This window comes from Rhopalosiphum padi, chromosome 2 (assembly GCF_020882245.1).
Source record: "Rhopalosiphum padi isolate XX-2018 chromosome 2, ASM2088224v1, whole genome shotgun sequence".
Lineage (NCBI taxonomy): Eukaryota > Metazoa > Arthropoda > Insecta > Hemiptera > Aphididae > Rhopalosiphum > Rhopalosiphum padi.
The window spans coordinates 72,975,501-72,993,720 of NC_083598.1; the positions used below are offsets into that span (position 1 = coordinate 72,975,501).

At 25.7% G+C, this 18,220-nt stretch overlaps 2 protein-coding genes across 2 annotated transcripts; one reads left to right on the forward strand and one right to left on the reverse strand.

Moving 5' to 3' along the window:
• Positions 1–868: 868 nt before the first annotated feature.
• On the reverse strand, positions 869–5,727 carry LOC132920909 (protein disulfide-isomerase A3). The gene is made up of 9 exons (XM_060983637.1): positions 5,349–5,727; positions 5,190–5,277; positions 4,263–4,383; positions 3,969–4,197; positions 3,171–3,287; positions 2,797–3,090; positions 2,171–2,402; positions 1,359–1,493; positions 869–1,285 (listed from the first exon to the last, which is right to left on the reverse strand). Exons 1-9 carry the CDS (start codon positions 5,492–5,494, stop codon positions 1,175–1,177), a joined length of 1,473 nt encoding a protein of 490 aa, XP_060839620.1. The 5' UTR covers positions 5,495–5,727; the 3' UTR covers positions 869–1,174.
• Positions 5,728–8,769: 3,042 nt separating this feature from the next.
• LOC132922082 (inner centromere protein A-like) lies at positions 8,770–14,454 on the forward strand. Its single transcript, XM_060985407.1, has 12 exons — positions 8,770–9,001; positions 9,667–9,774; positions 9,929–10,019; positions 10,192–10,292; positions 10,698–10,764; positions 11,064–11,397; positions 11,479–11,766; positions 13,224–13,458; positions 13,540–13,601; positions 13,714–13,810; positions 13,906–14,005; positions 14,102–14,454. The coding sequence occupies exons 2-12, from the start codon at positions 9,682–9,684 to the stop codon at positions 14,293–14,295; spliced, it is 1,662 nt and encodes a 553-aa protein (XP_060841390.1). The 5' UTR covers positions 8,770–9,001; positions 9,667–9,681; the 3' UTR covers positions 14,296–14,454.
• Positions 14,455–18,220: the final 3,766 nt, after the last annotated feature.

Consider the following 18,220-nt stretch of genomic DNA (forward strand, 5'->3'; position numbering starts at 1 on the left):
TTTTATTGGTTTGTTATGTTATTTTGATGTTGGACGGATGGTGTTGATTTTGATTCCGTTAAAATAAAAAAAAAAATAAAGTATATTTTAAATTTCTATAAAAATATATACAATTATTGTTCATATTTTATCATTTGTTTGGTTTATTCATTAAATTTAGTTAGAATGCGTTCTTACAAATTAAAGAAATTAATGCCCTCAGTAATATTCACACCTGTACTCGCCAAAACTAATTACTAGCTATTGTTTTCTATTAGATTTTAAATAATATTGTAATATAGTTTCTTATTCTGTTTTTTGGATAAAAATCTAATTTTATCTTAATGCGATATTTACAAAATATAATAATGGTTACATCAAGTATGACTGAAATACCATTTTATTAATCCTTATAAATAAGTTTTGAATTGATTCATAATAGTAATTTATTTCAAGGTTTTCAGTTGAATAATAAATATTACTACACAAAAAAAAAAATGTGCCAATTCATCCAATTTCAATTTTTTTTTTCAGTGTACAATAGCAGATCAGTTACCGATTTTCAAATACATCAATGTACAAATAAATATAAAAGATAATTTACATAAATTTCTATCTGTAAATAAATGATCAATTAACATGCATCTTCTAAATCAGTGGTCTTCAACCAATGGGTCGTGACTCGTGATAAGTCTTCTTATTAACAATTTTAGCTTTTTTTACAAAGCTTATATAACCAACTATTTATTTAATGTCAAGCTTATTTTTTTTTATGTTGTGGCATAGTCACCTGCCACTTTATAGGACAATTTAAATTTGAAACATTTAAAAATTAATTTTTTTTTTAAATGACTTACAAAATTAATAAAAACAACAATTATAAACAAAATAGAAAATCACAACATATTTATTAAAATTATAATTTTAGTTACAGAATAATCATATTTAATTACAATAACTTTTTACTTCAACAGATATGATTAGGAAAATGGAGCATGAATTATCTATAAAATGTATATTTGCATAATCTATTTCAAGAATAATTTAAAGTAGTTAGTTTTGTATTGAATTTGGAATGATTCAAAAATTATTTCTCCTCTCTACTCAATATTTAATTTAAAAAAAAGAGTAGTCCAATTTCAATAAAATTATTAAATCAGCCTTGTGGTTTAATTTAGAACTGATAATTTGCTGTTTACAGTTCATTTTTGCCATCCTTGGGATTTCCAGACCTATCAAAACCATTGAGTTCATTTGTAGCCTTAGATGCTATATACTTGATAAAATCATTAACTTCTCGGCCTCCCTAATAACATTATAAAATAATACATATTAATCAAATGTTATTGTACAATTAAAATTGATAAATTATTAAATACCTCATAACGAATAGGCTTATTTTTGCTATCTTTTGGTAACCAATATAAGGTCGGGAATCCACGAACATCAAAAGTAGAAGGAACATCATTTGCAGTTGCATCCATTTTTACCAAAGACACAGCTTCATTTTTTAACTAAAAAAAATTTAGTACAGATTAGCTGACACTATAATTATATAATTATTGACCATTTAAATCATTGAAAAATATGAATGGCATTAATTTATTTAAGAAGTAAATGATGGTGGGGTATGTCTAGAACGAAAATAAAAAATAAATAACATTAAATAATAATATAAGTATACTATCTATACTCTTTCTTATAAAAGAAAAACTTTGGGCGATGACCAATTTTTACCCATTTCACACAGACCACGTGCTTTGATATATTAACTTATAGCATCAACTTTTATATCCAACAATCAGCCACAGTTTAACAGTATTAATCACGATAAAATAAAACAATACTGTGTTCTATAATAATACATCATGGCCCATCAAAAATGGATTTTTCTATATATCCCCAAGCAATTCTTGTGGGATCAGTGTCGAATGGGGATATTATGTTGAATCGGCTATTCTATTGCTAGACACAGAGTATAATAGGTTGTCGGAACAATAAATTAATGCATCCAATAGTGCAATATCTTACACAATCAGCCACCCGAGTTAATCATAAATGAGAAAGAGTATATTCATCTTTTACTCAAATTATCACCTTACTGCATACATTGATTTAAGTGTTAAATATTTGAAAAGGAAGCACAAAGGATACATCAATTTTAATGATATTATAAAAGCATAATTATTACCTTTTCAGCAACTTGTTCATAAACTGGAGCTAAACTTTTACAATGGCCACACCACGGGGCATAGAATTCTACTAATGTGTCAACTCCATTGTTAATAACTAAATCATCAAAGTTTTTGGCAACAGCTACTTTTACTGGTGTAGTGTTATCTTCTGGAACTGCTTCTGATTTAATGTAAGGTTCTAAGTTACCGTTTTGGAAATTCTTAACAAACTTTTCTAAATTTTCAACTCTACAAATAAATTTAAAAATACAATATTATTTATTAATTTAAGTTAAGTTATTAAATATTGCTTAATTTGTAAATTTAAAAAATATTTTATTTATTGTTCTCCATACAATATATGGCACAATGAATACTATCAAAAATTCTATTGAAATAAAAATGATAAGCGTTTACTTTTTCTCAATTATATTTAATTTTAAATACAAAATTAAAAACAGAAAAATGTGAGCTGTTTAAAAAAAATTCAGATAACCTTTAATTGAAATTTTTACTATTTGTTATAAAAGTTCTAGAATTCTGCCATATGAAGGAGTTTTTAACACATTTTAATAAATGATAACAATAAAAAACTTTCAATTAAGTAAAGTATTAAGTTTTTTTAGTAAGCATTAATACGTACGAGAATTCATCCTTCATTATGTATTTCTTGTTGTCCAAAGAACGTGCCAAAACTATAGGCTTGTCATCTGATACAAACTCTAATCCATACTCATTGATTTCATGTTGGAAATCATCCTTGTTGTTTATAGCTAATGTAACATCTTTCACAGACTTGGCAACTTTCAATACTCTATTACGCCAGTAATTTGTTCCTTTTGGATTTTTAACATAGTCAACAGCATAATAGACTCCAACATAAGGAGGTTTGAAAGCTTCCATGTTTTCTTTTTGACGGTAACCAACCAAACCATGACTAAAAGTATTAAAAAATAGTAAGTTATAAATTTGAACAAATGAAAATATTATTTTAATATTAATAGGTTTTGTACTTACTAATTTGATGTAATCCAAGCTTCTAAAGCTGATGTTGATTCTTCACCATCATAAACAACAAAATCTGGTTCAAATTTGTTACTTAAATGTTTAGGTCTATAGAGTACAACGTTATTCCTAAAAAAAACAAAAAATATATATATTAAAATCAGAACAAAAGTTAAGATTATATTTATCAATAATATATGGTTTAAAAAACAAGTTTCATAAAAATATATTTTAATAACCACCTAAATTCTTTTATCATAAACTTTCTTATTCAAAATACAGTAGAACCTCATTCATCCAGACTAACTGGGGCTCTAGGATGTCCAGTTTAAATAAAATAACAAAAAAACGTGTATTATAGATTTAAAAATATGTATTATATATATAAGATACATAATTAGTATTAGGCTCTATAAAATCATTATTAAGTACATATATAATATAATCATTATAATGGTTAGAAAAAATTGCTGATTTGTTGTTGTCATTTTTTCTTATTAATTTCTTTAATTAATTAAGACTCATGTAATTGGTATTTAACCACAGATAATTGCAATAACATAATATGGGAAATTCATGGAACTTATTTTCATGTTTATTTTAGTTTAAAATAAATATGAAAACAGCACTCTGAGTTAAGTGAAGTCTGGTCTAATGGGGGCTGGAATAATGAGATTTTACCTTAATGGTCTTTCGACCTGCTATATTACTCTTGGAAGCTTATTTGCTTTTAGCATCATTCATTAAATAATGTATATAAATTAAATAAATAATATTGATTTAAATAGAAATATAATAAGTACCACATACTTGTAATTATATTTGTCAATAACTGATTGTGAAGTGGTATGACCAAAGTTTACTTTTTCACGTAATTTGTTAGCAAGTTGAACAAATTTACCCTTGAGATCAGTTTCTGTTTCAAAGAATCCAACAACTACCACGTCATCTTTAGATAAGAAGTTCTTAATAATGTCTTCTGATGATAAGTCTTTTGAACTTGGCCCGACTTGTGATTTCATGTACTTGACAATGCCAGCTAAACATAATACATAAAATAAATAAAAATATATATTTAGTATACACATTTTAATTATTATGTACCAGAATCACGGGGACCATTATATTCTTTAGAAACTTCACCGTTTCTGAAAATTTTTAAAGTTGGATATCCAGAAACACCAAACTTATTACATACTTCTTTACCAGCTTCTGTACAATCCACCTTTAAACAATTTAATTAAAATATAATTGTTAATACAAAACCTGAGTTATATTTGTACACCAAAAATACTGCATACATTATTTTTATTCACTAAAATGTGAATACTATAAATTATCAAGATGTACTTACAAGCAAAATAATCAAAGCTAAATAACAAAAGTTAAATTTTTTTTACCAATAACCTTTTGGTTTAAATAAAAATCATAATGTTATAATACAACAATAAGATTATCTAGCATAAGACATCAATGTGAATAATGATATTTATCCAGATATCGTGCTAAATAATATTTTATTAGTAGGTATATAACAATTAGTTTTAGACTTAAAAATATAATATGTTAAAAATTGAAAGAAATCTTCTTAATTCAAAGAAAATATATTATTATTTATTTAGATTAAAATTATTTCTGAATTTAAAATTAAAAAAAAAAGCAACTAAACAATTAATTATTATCATCATTTAAATATTGTAATGCATAAGTACATTAGATAAAATACCTAATAGTACATTCAGATTTTCAGATTTTTTAATGGCAGATAGGATGAATATTTGGTACCTATGTTTTATAATACAATTTAATATTTATATAATATAAATGCACATAATTACTTCATTTTAAATTAAGAGCTAAAATTAACTGTTGCTTTTTAACATTTATATAATAATAATATAGATTATTGTAACTATTTAGTAATAATTTTACATAAATAACTGTAACAAGGGTATCAAATAAATTTTAGCAGATAGGTAGGCTATCGCAAATGATAGTTGCATATCAAGCAGTACTACACTGACAAATTACCTTTGCTAATGTTACAGGTGGATCTTCTTTCAGGAGACTCTTGGCTGCCTTCTCGAATTCAGGTTTCAATTTCTTACAGTGTCCGCACCTAGTTTAAACAAAAATCGAAATCAATTAGTTTCATCATTACTGTAATAATATTGGTGCATACACACATACCATGGGGCATAGAACATAACCAAAGACGTGTCATATTCAGCTACCGACGAATCGAAATCTGAGTCCGATAGATCAACAACGGAGTCGGCGAGTATGGAGTTCAAAAGGAACCCAGAGAACACGATCAAACCGCGCATCAACTTCATGATCGCTTGTTACGAGGAAACAGAAATAAAATGGAATAGGAAAAAAAAAACAAATAGAAAAAATGTCAATACTTCGATGATGTTGAACCGGAAACAGTTGGCGAAACAATGACGGAAACCAATTAATTGGCACCGGATTTAAACGGATTGAGATTTGAGCAACCAAACACTAAGCCGCCGGTATTTGTTCAGCGGTCGTATGCACTTGTTTATAAATCACTTATATCGTATACCCATTGCCGAATAATGTACTACGTGTTTCGTGTTACCGTATTGTACTTGGCGGTTTCTAATTGGCCGATTCCGCATACAGTTGTGGTTGGTCACACTCATCTTACACTTACAGGTGGCGACAGTGTGACCGACGACTTCTCCCATGGAACCTACGTGCCTATAATTATCAATGCCATGAATCCACTATATTCAGTTTTCTGGAGTCCTGCTCCAGCCTCCTGTGGTCCATCCCTCCCAGAGACAGGTACTCATCACTATTCACTTGCACCGTAATTAGACTGCAGCCTGGACCATTTTTTTTATTAAAATTGTTGGGCCTGACAACCCTTAATGTTTACAATTCTCAGTTATTCCATTATTTTGAACTGTGGAAGGTATTCATAGACCTTAGTATACGATATTGGTATTAATAATTATAAATTACCACGGACTAAATTCAAATTTATCTACAATAACCACAACCGTGGTCCGTGGTAATTAGTAATTACGTTAACGGAGTCACTGATTGTCGGACTCATAGCCCTAAGCCCCTATATAAGGCATAGATAATATTGCGTTATAATCATAACGTTATAACGTCGTTTGCAAGCCCTGGTACTACATCATAATTTTATTTTCAAGTAACAGAAACGGTAGTCTGGCACCTCTTTCCCATTGTGCACTTTGGGGCACTTGCGCACTTGCCCTTTCCCAGGGCCCCGCTATAGAGGGGTCCCCTAGCTTTTGGCACCTCTACCAGATCACCAACCGATAATCAATATTTATTACCGATAAATAAACTTATTTCGAGAAATATCAAAGGATAATCGATTCGCTAATACTGCTAATAGTATTAATAGTAAAAATAAAAATAATTTAAAGTTAAATTAATTTATTTATCTATTTATAGACTTTTTCTTATCTACCACCACCCTATTGTCACTATTTACCTGTTGGCTGTTTTATAAAATAGTACTCTTTCCAAGTCGTAGAGCGTAGAGGCACCATAATAAAGGTTTAAAAACGGCCCTGGCCTCTGACCGTAGTGTAGGACGTGTAGCCGTGTTGGTACTTAACTTTCTGGTTTCAATCTACCCAGTTGTAGTATATTTCTTGTACATATAGGTATACCGTATACGGTATACCTATATAAGTATTGTAAGTTTATAACATAGAGTAATAATATAATCAGTGATGTAAGGTTGATTCGATGTGGCTTAAAATAAGTGGAGGGATCGGTATGTCTACACTTTTATACTATACTTTTGCATTACGCCTATATTATACGTATACCTTATTTTTATAATACAATTGTATATATACTATAATTTTTGTTTTTTAGTTTTGTGTTTTATCTGTTGATATATTTAAATTTTTATTCACATATATAATTATATTTTTTATTTAAAACGTATAACATATTTATATAAGTATATAATTTTTATACATACAGTAAGTATAAAAACAAGTATACAAATTTAACTATTTATATATTACTATAGTCTTATGTCTTATTAACATAAAAAAAAAAATGATTTAACTATTACTTAAATATATAATTTTAATTTTGTATATTCTTATAATGGGGATGTATTATTTTGGACAAAATAAGTGGAGGCATGGAAAAATGTAGATACTAGATTATAATAATTGGTGGGATGTCATCCTTGTCCTCCCCACTTCGACTACTGTATAAAATATGTATTCAGCATCATATATTGGTCCGTATACCGTATAATATATTGTTATGCAACTATGTAAACGTATGTATTTATATTATATATATTATATCATATATACTATCATTGATTATAAATACTAGTATTTATAATCAATGATACTATATAGGTTATGAGATTAATGATTATATACACATAGATAGAACTTACCTAACTATATTTAGTTAATACCACGGATATTTTATAAAACAATATTTTTATATATCTGTGTTAATACAAAATAATAATTATCGCTATTCAAGAGCCTATATTATAGTTAAATATAGTACCTATACCTATTGTAATTGTAAATATTTTAACAAATTGGGGCGTATAAATAAAATTGTATACAATTTATATAGTAGTATAGTACATATTATATATACATATATACTCTACACATATTGCTATATCGTGATGTATTGTATAAATGAAGGGATATCCGGCGTGTCCGATAATTTCACAAGATAGTATAAATATTAGACCATATGTATAATCTAAAGTATAAATAGTATGGAAATGTAGGATGTAACCTGAAAGTGAAATTCGTATAGTATGATATTTACACAGTTATATGTCGTAGGGATATCGACGATATCGTTATCTGCAGACTGCAATGAAAAACAGGCCGATAAGGCCGAGTATAGTACTTGCACCTACTCCTTACTTGCTACTACTCACATTTTACACAGTCAATTAAATTTAAAATATTTTTGATTTAACAAAAACTTCGAATTTTTTTGTTAATAAAAATTCAAATACTTTACCATTTTGTTGAAATTATTCAAATCTTAACGTTAACGACATAACAACTTATTCTGACCTGGAATCGTTACAATATCATTTTTTATTTTAAAACTGGAAGTTTTATTAATTCCTATTTGTGTTACAACTTACAATCGACATTCTGCCTATCACAGTATGCCTAAAACTGAGTTAGTTCTATAATAAAGATCACTTGATAGTTGATATTACAGAACGAACATAGATAATACGACAAGTATGAATTGATCGTGTTTATTGATATATTATAAGAAAATAGGAATTGCATTTTATTCTATGTTCATGTCTATTTTAATGCCTACCATAAAGATAACATTTAGATTATAGTTATAAAAATTGCATTTTACAAGAAGGTCGAAGTAAAAGAAGAAAAATTATCATATTTAAATTTACGCGGCAATCTGACTGTTATCATTGATTTTTGACATTAGTTATCACATGTGTGTAAATGGTTACAGGAAGAACGGTAACAACAATTACACCATAAAACAAAATACCATCTATAGGTCCGACCCTCACTTTCTTAGTCCCGTACACACCCGCCCGCCATAAGATGATACAACCGTTGAAATGTTCAACCGTTATTATATGCAAAGTATAAAGCATTGCGCATGGCCGTGTGTGCTCCGGAGAGTTAAATTTTTAACGGAAAATATTGTTATTATTTAATATAATTTTATAGTTTTGTGTTATGTTATGTCGTATTCCCAATTTCCTTAGGGCTTTGGGGAATTAGTAAACTGTACTATTTCGTAATCTGTTCACTGTTTTCGTTGCTACTTGAACGTCGGTGGTACGTATAAACCTTAAGTATATTATAATTATCTTACTTGTTACTTGGAAGTGATAATAATAATATAATAATAAATTATGTCGAATAGTTTCATTGTTAATTCCATTTCTTATTATATATTTCTTATATATAGTTATATATGTTTTTAAACCGTGTGAGTAATAGTTGTGAACGCGCTGTTTATTTTATGTATTTTTTTTAAATTTCTAACTTATTATTCAATATTTCTTGAGTAAGTTGTAACAGTGAGTATTATTTGACATTTTGTTGCATCAATATGGCAGTTGCCTGTTAGATTCCGCAATTTACTTGTAGCAATGAACAAATTATAGTTTCGTTTTAAGTTTAATATATTTTTAATCAATATCTTTGGTATGTTGTGTGTTATTGTATGTAGTTAATCATTGTATTATACTCATGTCTGTGATTAAGATTAGTTGTGAATCTATTCAGTAAATCTGCTTATATTGCACAAAATTGTATTCCGTTTTTGACAGCAACACACAAGGTTTTATCATTGGCTTCATAGCTATGTATCGTAGATTATAGTATTATATTCTGATTTTTAATTTGATTTACAATACATACTTCAATTGAACTTTTTTTCTATGAATAATATTTTGTTAATATTTCTTTAATTTAGATGTTTATTTTAAATGTTTCAGTATTACGTATTAAAAATGGATTGTCAATCAACAGATATATTTGAAATTTATAAATTGTTTTCATCATTGATAGAAAATGGTATCACCGAAATGGATAATGGTTTTCAGGTAAGTTACTAGAATTATTATTTATTACTTAAATTTATTGTTGAATCATATTAAAAAAAATTGTATAAGAACCAAAGGTCTAAATGAGTAGCTTTGTGTTTTTAATTAGAGTACCTGCTTTAGTAATTATTTTTACGTTTATTTTTTATCATAGGTTCAAACATCAAAACTAGATGCTGTTTATAATGAGTTATTACAATCTGCACAGAATGTATCTGAAAAGAATACATCTAAAAGACAATCTAGTAAGTCGTACACTTTATTCAATACAGTTAAAAGATTTGACTCTTGCAATATTTGTTTAGTTTAAGTCTTATACAAAAATTGCTTAGTAGTGATTTATTTAAAAATATTTAAGTTTAATATGATTAAATTAGTTATGTTTATAATAAATAATCAATTATTTAAATTATTTAGAAATAAAAAATGGTCTGGTTGGAGATCTCTTTGCTGCTGAACCAAGTTTTCAACAACCAGCTGTTCCGCCTATCCGAAGAACTACAAGACAAGCTTCCATTGTAAGTATTGCAAAATAAATAACAGAAAAAAAACCATTAATTTTTTTGCTTTACACTTTAACAATCTCTCTTAATATTATTAAAGTAAAATCCAGGATAATAATATGGTAATTTAATAAGCCTATTTGATAATTTTTTTTTGTTTCAAGTAACATTGAAACTTATGACTATTCATATGCATTTTTGCTGAATTAAATTAAATTACCAGTTTTGTATAAACAAATGGTGCTAATATTATTTTTATTGTAGGTATAATTTTTAATTCTTTTTTTTCTGTAAAATTCTTTGTTTATGTATTGAATAAAGTTAAGACTATACATTTTTATTTTACACTATATGTTTAAAGTTAGTAATATTTTACATTGAGGTAATATTTATATAACATTATAATTTGGACATTTATAGATTGCATCAGATAAAATAAAAGGTGTTAGAGAATCTTCAACTATCAGCAGCTCTGGAGCATCTACAAGTAATAACTGATTAATGATTTTAAAATTCTTTAAATATAATAAATATTTAATTTTTTAACAAAATGTTTAGAATATTGTTTTAATAAATTTAATTCTTACTTTAGGTAATTAAATAATAAGGCTAAAAGTTAATTTTATTTATATCTTTTGTTTTTAATTGTAATATTAATATAATTCTATATACCTAAAAATGTATATATATATTATATATAATAATTATTACTTTTAAAAAGTTTGAGATAATTTTACATTAAAAAATACCTAATTTTATCCAATAATTATTTTAATTGTATTTTAGGAGCTAGTCGAGCAAGAGCTTTATCTACATTGATGGATATAGCTCCTATTGCTTGTCCAACAGCAAATTCAACTTTTGTAGTAGATAAAAAATTCATGAGAAATTTAGAAGAATGCGTATCTCCTGAAATGTTTTCACCAGATAAGGGGGCCCATATGAAAGAAACTAATGCCAATACAACTTATGACATGCCCAAAAAATCATTAACAATTAATCAAACGAAAAAATTGGGGAAAGTTATTGATTTAATACCAGAAGAATCTCCCATTAGTGCTGAAAATTCAAATTCTACACAACCTCAAACTTTAAGCAAATTAAACTCGAAGAAAAAAAGGTATAACATTTTTTGATATTTAAGATGATTACATGTCAAAATATTTATTTTCTTCATTTTTTATGCTTATATAATTTGTAGTCTCGAATCTCAATTAAAAAACAAACGCCGTGAAAAACTAGAAGATATTGATGTCAATATTGAGGAAAAATCATCAACGCATATGACGAGAACAATGAAAAGAAAACTCCAAGAAGAAAATAATATTGATGCAAAAAAAACTAATGTACTTTATGTGCCATTAGAAAAACAAATATCAACGCCAGTAAAACCATTAGAAGATCATTTATCTCAAACTCCTCATCAAATCCGAGAAAACGAAGCTGAAAAAAGGAAAGAAATATATCTTAAATCCAAAGCAGATCAAAGGTATTTCAATGTTATTAATTTCTTTTGGTGTGTAATCTTTATAGTAAATTGCTTAAAAATATAATACAATTATAATTTTTTTTTTATTATTATGTTATCATCAAATAATTTAATCTCAAGGGTTGTCTCAGGAAATAAATTGGATTAATTTAGTATTTTAAAGGGTGAAAAGTAAAAAATTCCTTGTATATATTTTTAAAGGTAACTAAGAAATATACATTATTACAAAAATAAATTAAAAGTAATTCAAAATGAATAACTAGACTTAAAATTATCATCAAATATTTATGTAAGCATTTATTAGATGCAATATTATTTTGATTGCATTTGTGTATTGTGTTATTCATGAATATTTTCATTTTCATTTTTTTTTTTTTTTTATGAATATGTTTGTTTTGAAAAAAATAATACCATGTACAAAATATTTGTGTAAGTACATGGTTACAATTTTGTTTTAAAGGTATTAATTTCAAATTGTATGTAAAATATTTATCATAATAATAGGAACAATTTATTTAGTAATATGTACAATATAATTATTATCTTGAAAGGTAAGAAAAATTCAATTTTTAGTTTTATTACTTAAAGCTTGAAAATGTAATACTAAATTCCATGGATGGTTTCATTAGTAGAAATTAAAAAAAATTCAGCATACTGCAATATATATTTTGTATGAGCCATTTAAGTAAAAATTTTAACATTGGATATTCAAGCTTATAACAAAAATTTATTTTCATAAGTTTATTTTTAATTTATGATTAATCAAAAAAAATTAATTAGTGAAATTTTAAACGTTGCATTATAACTTGAATTATCATTTTCTATTCACATTAAAATTTTAAGACAGGAATTGATTTTTTGAAAAGTTTTGATAATTGAATTTCAGCTGGGTCAAAAAGCTTAAAAATATATTTTTAAATTCCAAATAACCTCTTTTTTATGCTGTATAAAATTTGGATTATTTTGCTTGTAAAAGATAAGGTGAACATATAATTTCTTTCATATTTTTCAATGCTTGGAAAGTTCATTTAAAAGAATAAATAGTTCAAAGTTATGTTCTTATTGAAAAAGAATATTTTTATTTTACTTTCTTCGATAATATAAAAATTGTATTTAGCTTTGTCTGACTTGACATTTTATAAAAAAAAAATATTATAACTTATTGTTGTTTATAGGTTTATATTGTATCAAAGTTTTACTAACTAAATTTCTAAAGAAAAATTTAAATTATACAAAAATCATTCCTTTTAAAAAATGAACAATATTTCTATATGTACCTAAAAATTGAATGGAATTATTGAAACAAGTTCCTTGGAGTATGTTCCTTCCAAACACTTATGTTTTTTTTATGAAATTATCTACATTTAATTTTCCAGACGTATATTATTCAATTTTAATGCATATTGAATTACTAATTATTTAAGGTTATTTAAATCAAATATTATTAATATCCTTAGGAAATTCGATGATCAACATTTAAGGGCTGCTAAACACAGAGAAGAACAAATGAGACGTGTTGAAGAGAAAGCTAAAAAAGCTGCTGAAGATAAGAAGAAAAAAGAAGAAAAACAAAAGGAAAAAGAAATAATGATGAAAGAGGAAGCATTAAAGAAACAAAAGCTAGCGGAACTTAGATTAGCTGAGATTAATGCTAAGCGTAAACTGGCTGAAGAAGCAAAACACTTAAAAATGGTAAAATTTTATGATACATTATATTATATACTTTTTATTTGTAATTTTACTAAAAAAATATTCTTTGTATTGATATTTTAGCAAAAACTAGAGATGAACCGAATATTGAAAGAGAATGAATTAAAAAAGAAAAATGAAACAAAGTAAAAACAATTTTATTTTTTCAATGTTGATAATAGTTCAATTTAATTTATCTTTAAAAACTAAATTTTTTTTTGACTAAATTTATTGATTAATGTATTATATTATTAACAGACCAGAAAAAAGTAAATCAGTAATTCGCCCTAAAGCATTATCTTCAAATATACCTACTTCGTCAGTACCTAAATTAGCAACATTACCAAAATCAAAAGTAAGCAGTTTATTTTATTATTTTAACTAGTTAATAAGTTAAAAACTAAATTTACATTAGTTTAGTCTTGTAACTAATTTAACTGTTTATTAAAGATTGATAACAAAAATGATTATGGGTTAAATGATGTTTCTGCACGTGACTCTTCTGAAGATGAATCTGGACCCAAAAAACCTGTTCCAAATTGGGCCAAACGTATGTACAGTTGTCTTTTACTATTTAGTTACTATACTAGTAAATAATTTAGCAAAATTACTATTATTAATTTAAAAATTGATAAAATATTTTTAGGAGAAAATAGAAAAGCTGTACTTGAACTTCAATATCATATTAATTCTAAAGAAAGAGACTTATTTTTTGACTGCCCTAAAAGTATGAGTCTTAAAGAAATGTTTAAAGGCTGGAATATCCGTGATAAACAACGTACATCAAGTGCTGTTTGGAATACACCTCCTCGATATAGTGAATATATTCGCAGATATTAATTGAGTAAGATAATGTTATTTTTGTACGATTTTTTTTTTAATAATAATTTTATTGTTTTTTGTAATTATTATTTGTATTTAAATTTATTAGTTCATACTTATTGAATTTTGCTAATGTATACAATATAAATATAAATAAAATACTTAATTATATCTCTATTAGACTATTCTATAACTCAATTATAACTTAAATATATTATTTTTAATAATATTTTAATTATTTTGATGTTAAATAAGAATTAATTCTTAACATTTTTTAATATATACATTTATACCTAGGTAACTTTAACAGTATATTTATTGTTTACATAAAAATCTGACTGTATGATTATATTTGTAATTTTTTTATTTTTCGTGGTAGAAATTAAATAAACAATTTTTTTTTTTAATATAATACAAATCATGTATTATATTGGTCAGGGGTGGCAAATTATTTGAACGTAAAAATATATATATTATGTTCAGTATTGTAATTTTAATATATAATTAATATATTAATATAAAAAAAGTTAGTTTAGGTATATAATATATTAAATAAATAACATTACTTTGTTAATTATTTATTTTTTTAATGTGACTTTTGTTTAATACCTAATGCTGATTCTTTGATTTTAATTTTTTGCGTGGTTTTAAAAATCTTTTTGTGTGCTATGGATTTGCCATCCCTGATATAGGTAATAAAAGACATATTATAGAGTACACAAGTTAACAATTTTTAAAACAACATAAGCTTCTTATAAGTTAGCCTCTAATACCTTATATAGATATACTTATAATTCAATGAAACAATATTGGTATCTATATTAAAAAATGTATTCATATAATTTTAGCTGCATGACCATATAACCTAATTTTCCCGGGAAAAAAAATTAACAAAATACTATAGTATATCATTGTATTTCAGTTTTTGTGTTCCTTAGTTGACTCAATTCTTAGGTAATTTAGCTCAAGTCAGTTTATTTCATTTTTAGAACTAATTTGACCAAGATTGGTTATCCATTTGTGTCAGAATTGATATTACATTGTATATTTCTGAACATAGTTCAAACTATACTCTAAAATTTCTTGATATCTCTGGAATCATTTCTGAAATTTTCATAAAAATTGAATAGTTTTTAAGTCTATAAGCTACAAATATACAGATGAAACCCTATATATAAATCAAAAAATTTGATTTTAATGATTAAAAATTAAATTTATGAATGAGTCACTTTGTAACAGGATAGGTAGGAGTTGACAAACGAAACTATAAACACTTCACAAAACTCAAGAAATATCTGTGCGAAATGTTGTGTTAATTAGTTCAGTAGTCTCTTAAGTCTATGTATAGCCAGTATAGCTTTATCTAAACATATATTAGTTACTATAATTTTATTTAAATAGACTTGAGGTCCTGTCTTTTGAACATATTCGTGACTCAACAGTCAACTAGGTATATAAATTAAGTAAACTTTACTGTGCTCAAAACAGTCAATATGTCAACATCTTTACTCTTTAGTAATAGTTATGAATTTATGATAATAAAAAACAATTTATTGAAAGGTTAAGTTTAATTTATTAATATTCACTAAAACAAGTATTTAAGTATGTTGCTATAAAGGGTTTTATATTCTGAGGTAAACATTTACATTTTAATATTTTTATATTAAATTTTTTAAATTTAATATTACTTAAAGTATAACTTAATATACTACTGTTATTGGAAGCCATAATTTTATGTCAAGGTGACAAATTATGTTAGGATGATTATAAATGTATAAAAATATGCCTACATCTTAAATATTGCATTTATAAAGTATTATATTAATACTTACAACTATAAGTTAGGTATACCGTATACAGTAAATTCTCGTTATAACGAAAGTCATAGAAGTCCCCTACCGAAAAGCAGGACTTATAAAGATCTTATTCGAATTTTTGTTATAACAAAAAAAAAATTCAGTCCCCTGGAGTTCGTTGTAACGGGATTTTACTGTATTATTATTATGATATATAGTAATAAAGTAGGTAGGTACCTAATTCACAATTGGCTCTCGTAGACGGCAGTCGCGCACAGGTTACTTCTATATGTTTTTTTATCTGGATGTATTTAAATTCTGGATTTAACTTTGTAGTTTTTTAAACTGCCATAAAATATACATAGTTGAATAGTTTATAATAAGTATTAATGTTGAAAATGTTGTTTTATTTAAATAGCAAAAAAGTCAAGGATCTGGTCCAAATTTTACTGCAAACATTCAATTATACTATAATCAATAGAAAATTGTTTGATCATATTTAATATTTATTTATTTATAAATGACTAAAAGTTTAAAGTATTACAAATAAAATAGTTCAATGTAATATATATTAATATAGAAAAGGAAAATAAAAATGTATCAATAGATTATAGAAAACGGAAATGCTAACAATATGTAATTAAGTTGATTGATATTTAAGGTTTGTATGAATTACGTAAAGGTAAAAATTGATTTTTCAAGCTAGGTAGACTATAGCTGCTGCATAGGCGCAATTTGAGTTTTAAATTTGGGGGCTATTATAATTTGCATGTATGTACTCTGCGTATGCTCCCTAAGATATATAAAGGTGGAAAGGGGTATATGCAAACCATTTTGGGGGGCTATGATTGATTTTGAGGGTGCTTAGTCCCTCCCCAAGCCCCTCCTCAAATTGCGCTTATGAGCTGCTGTATCGTATTATTCGACTTTTTCTATATTTAAAATTATTTTAACCTATTTCTATCGTTTTCGTTTTAGTTTTAATGTAGTTAAAAAACAAAGCAAACACTACAATTACAATGAATAATTTTATGTTTTTTGATTTTTTAATTCTAGACATATTTTTTATGTATCTAAATAAAAAAATTATGGAGACATATTCAACATCAACGGATTATTAAAAGCTGACATAAATTTCCTTTACAGTTTCACAATCAACAGTAGTGCTTAAATTGGGAAAAAAATCAGAAGAGAGGTGCAAAAGTGTAAAAAAAAAATGTGCGTACCTGAAAATTTAAATGTCTGATAATTAGATGAACTAGATGAAAGGATGTGCATAAATGATTTTAGAAATAAGAAGGTTTCTACTTCTTTCCTCAATTCAAATAACTGGTCCACAGGCATAAATTGATACAAATCACTTCATTATATATTAATACTCGTACGAGTAACGTTTATCATACATTTTATTGCTAAGAATCTAATCGACTAATCCTAATGTCATACTACCTATATATTTTAGAGTATTTATTTATAAGTAATTATTATCTATAGATTTTTGGGAAATTTGAAATGCTTATTATTCACAATTTCAAATATAATTACCATAGATACTTATAGTATAACAAATATTATAATATGTTATACCTAGTACCTACACGTACACCATGGTGTATTAAATAATTCATATATTATTTATTATAATATAAAAAAATTATTGTTGAGAATAGTACTAAAATCATAGGCGTAAGGTGTAACTAGTCCTTTAAGTTAAAGAGGGTTATGAAATTCAAAAATGTTTTATAACAAAATAAGGTATCTGGTATCTATAGGAACATAATTGCCCTCACAATGTAATAAGTTTTAATTTATTTGAATTATCTAGAAAAATGATAAGTAAAATTTAAATTGATTAATAATTAATAGGTAATGCATAACATTTCTTTATTTTACCTGTATTCCATAAAAATATAAAATTCTATATTAAATTAAATATAATAACTCAATATCAAAAACCGTGCGTATACGCAATACACAGTATACTTCTTTAATTTGACATTTTTAAACATAAATCGTAACATTTTGTTTTCATAAAGAAAAGTATAGGGCTTTAAGAAATTTTAGAGGGGCCGAAGCCCCCCTAGTTACGGCTCTATGAAGTAAAAAATATAATACCATTAATACTAGTATCAATAACTATAGTAAAA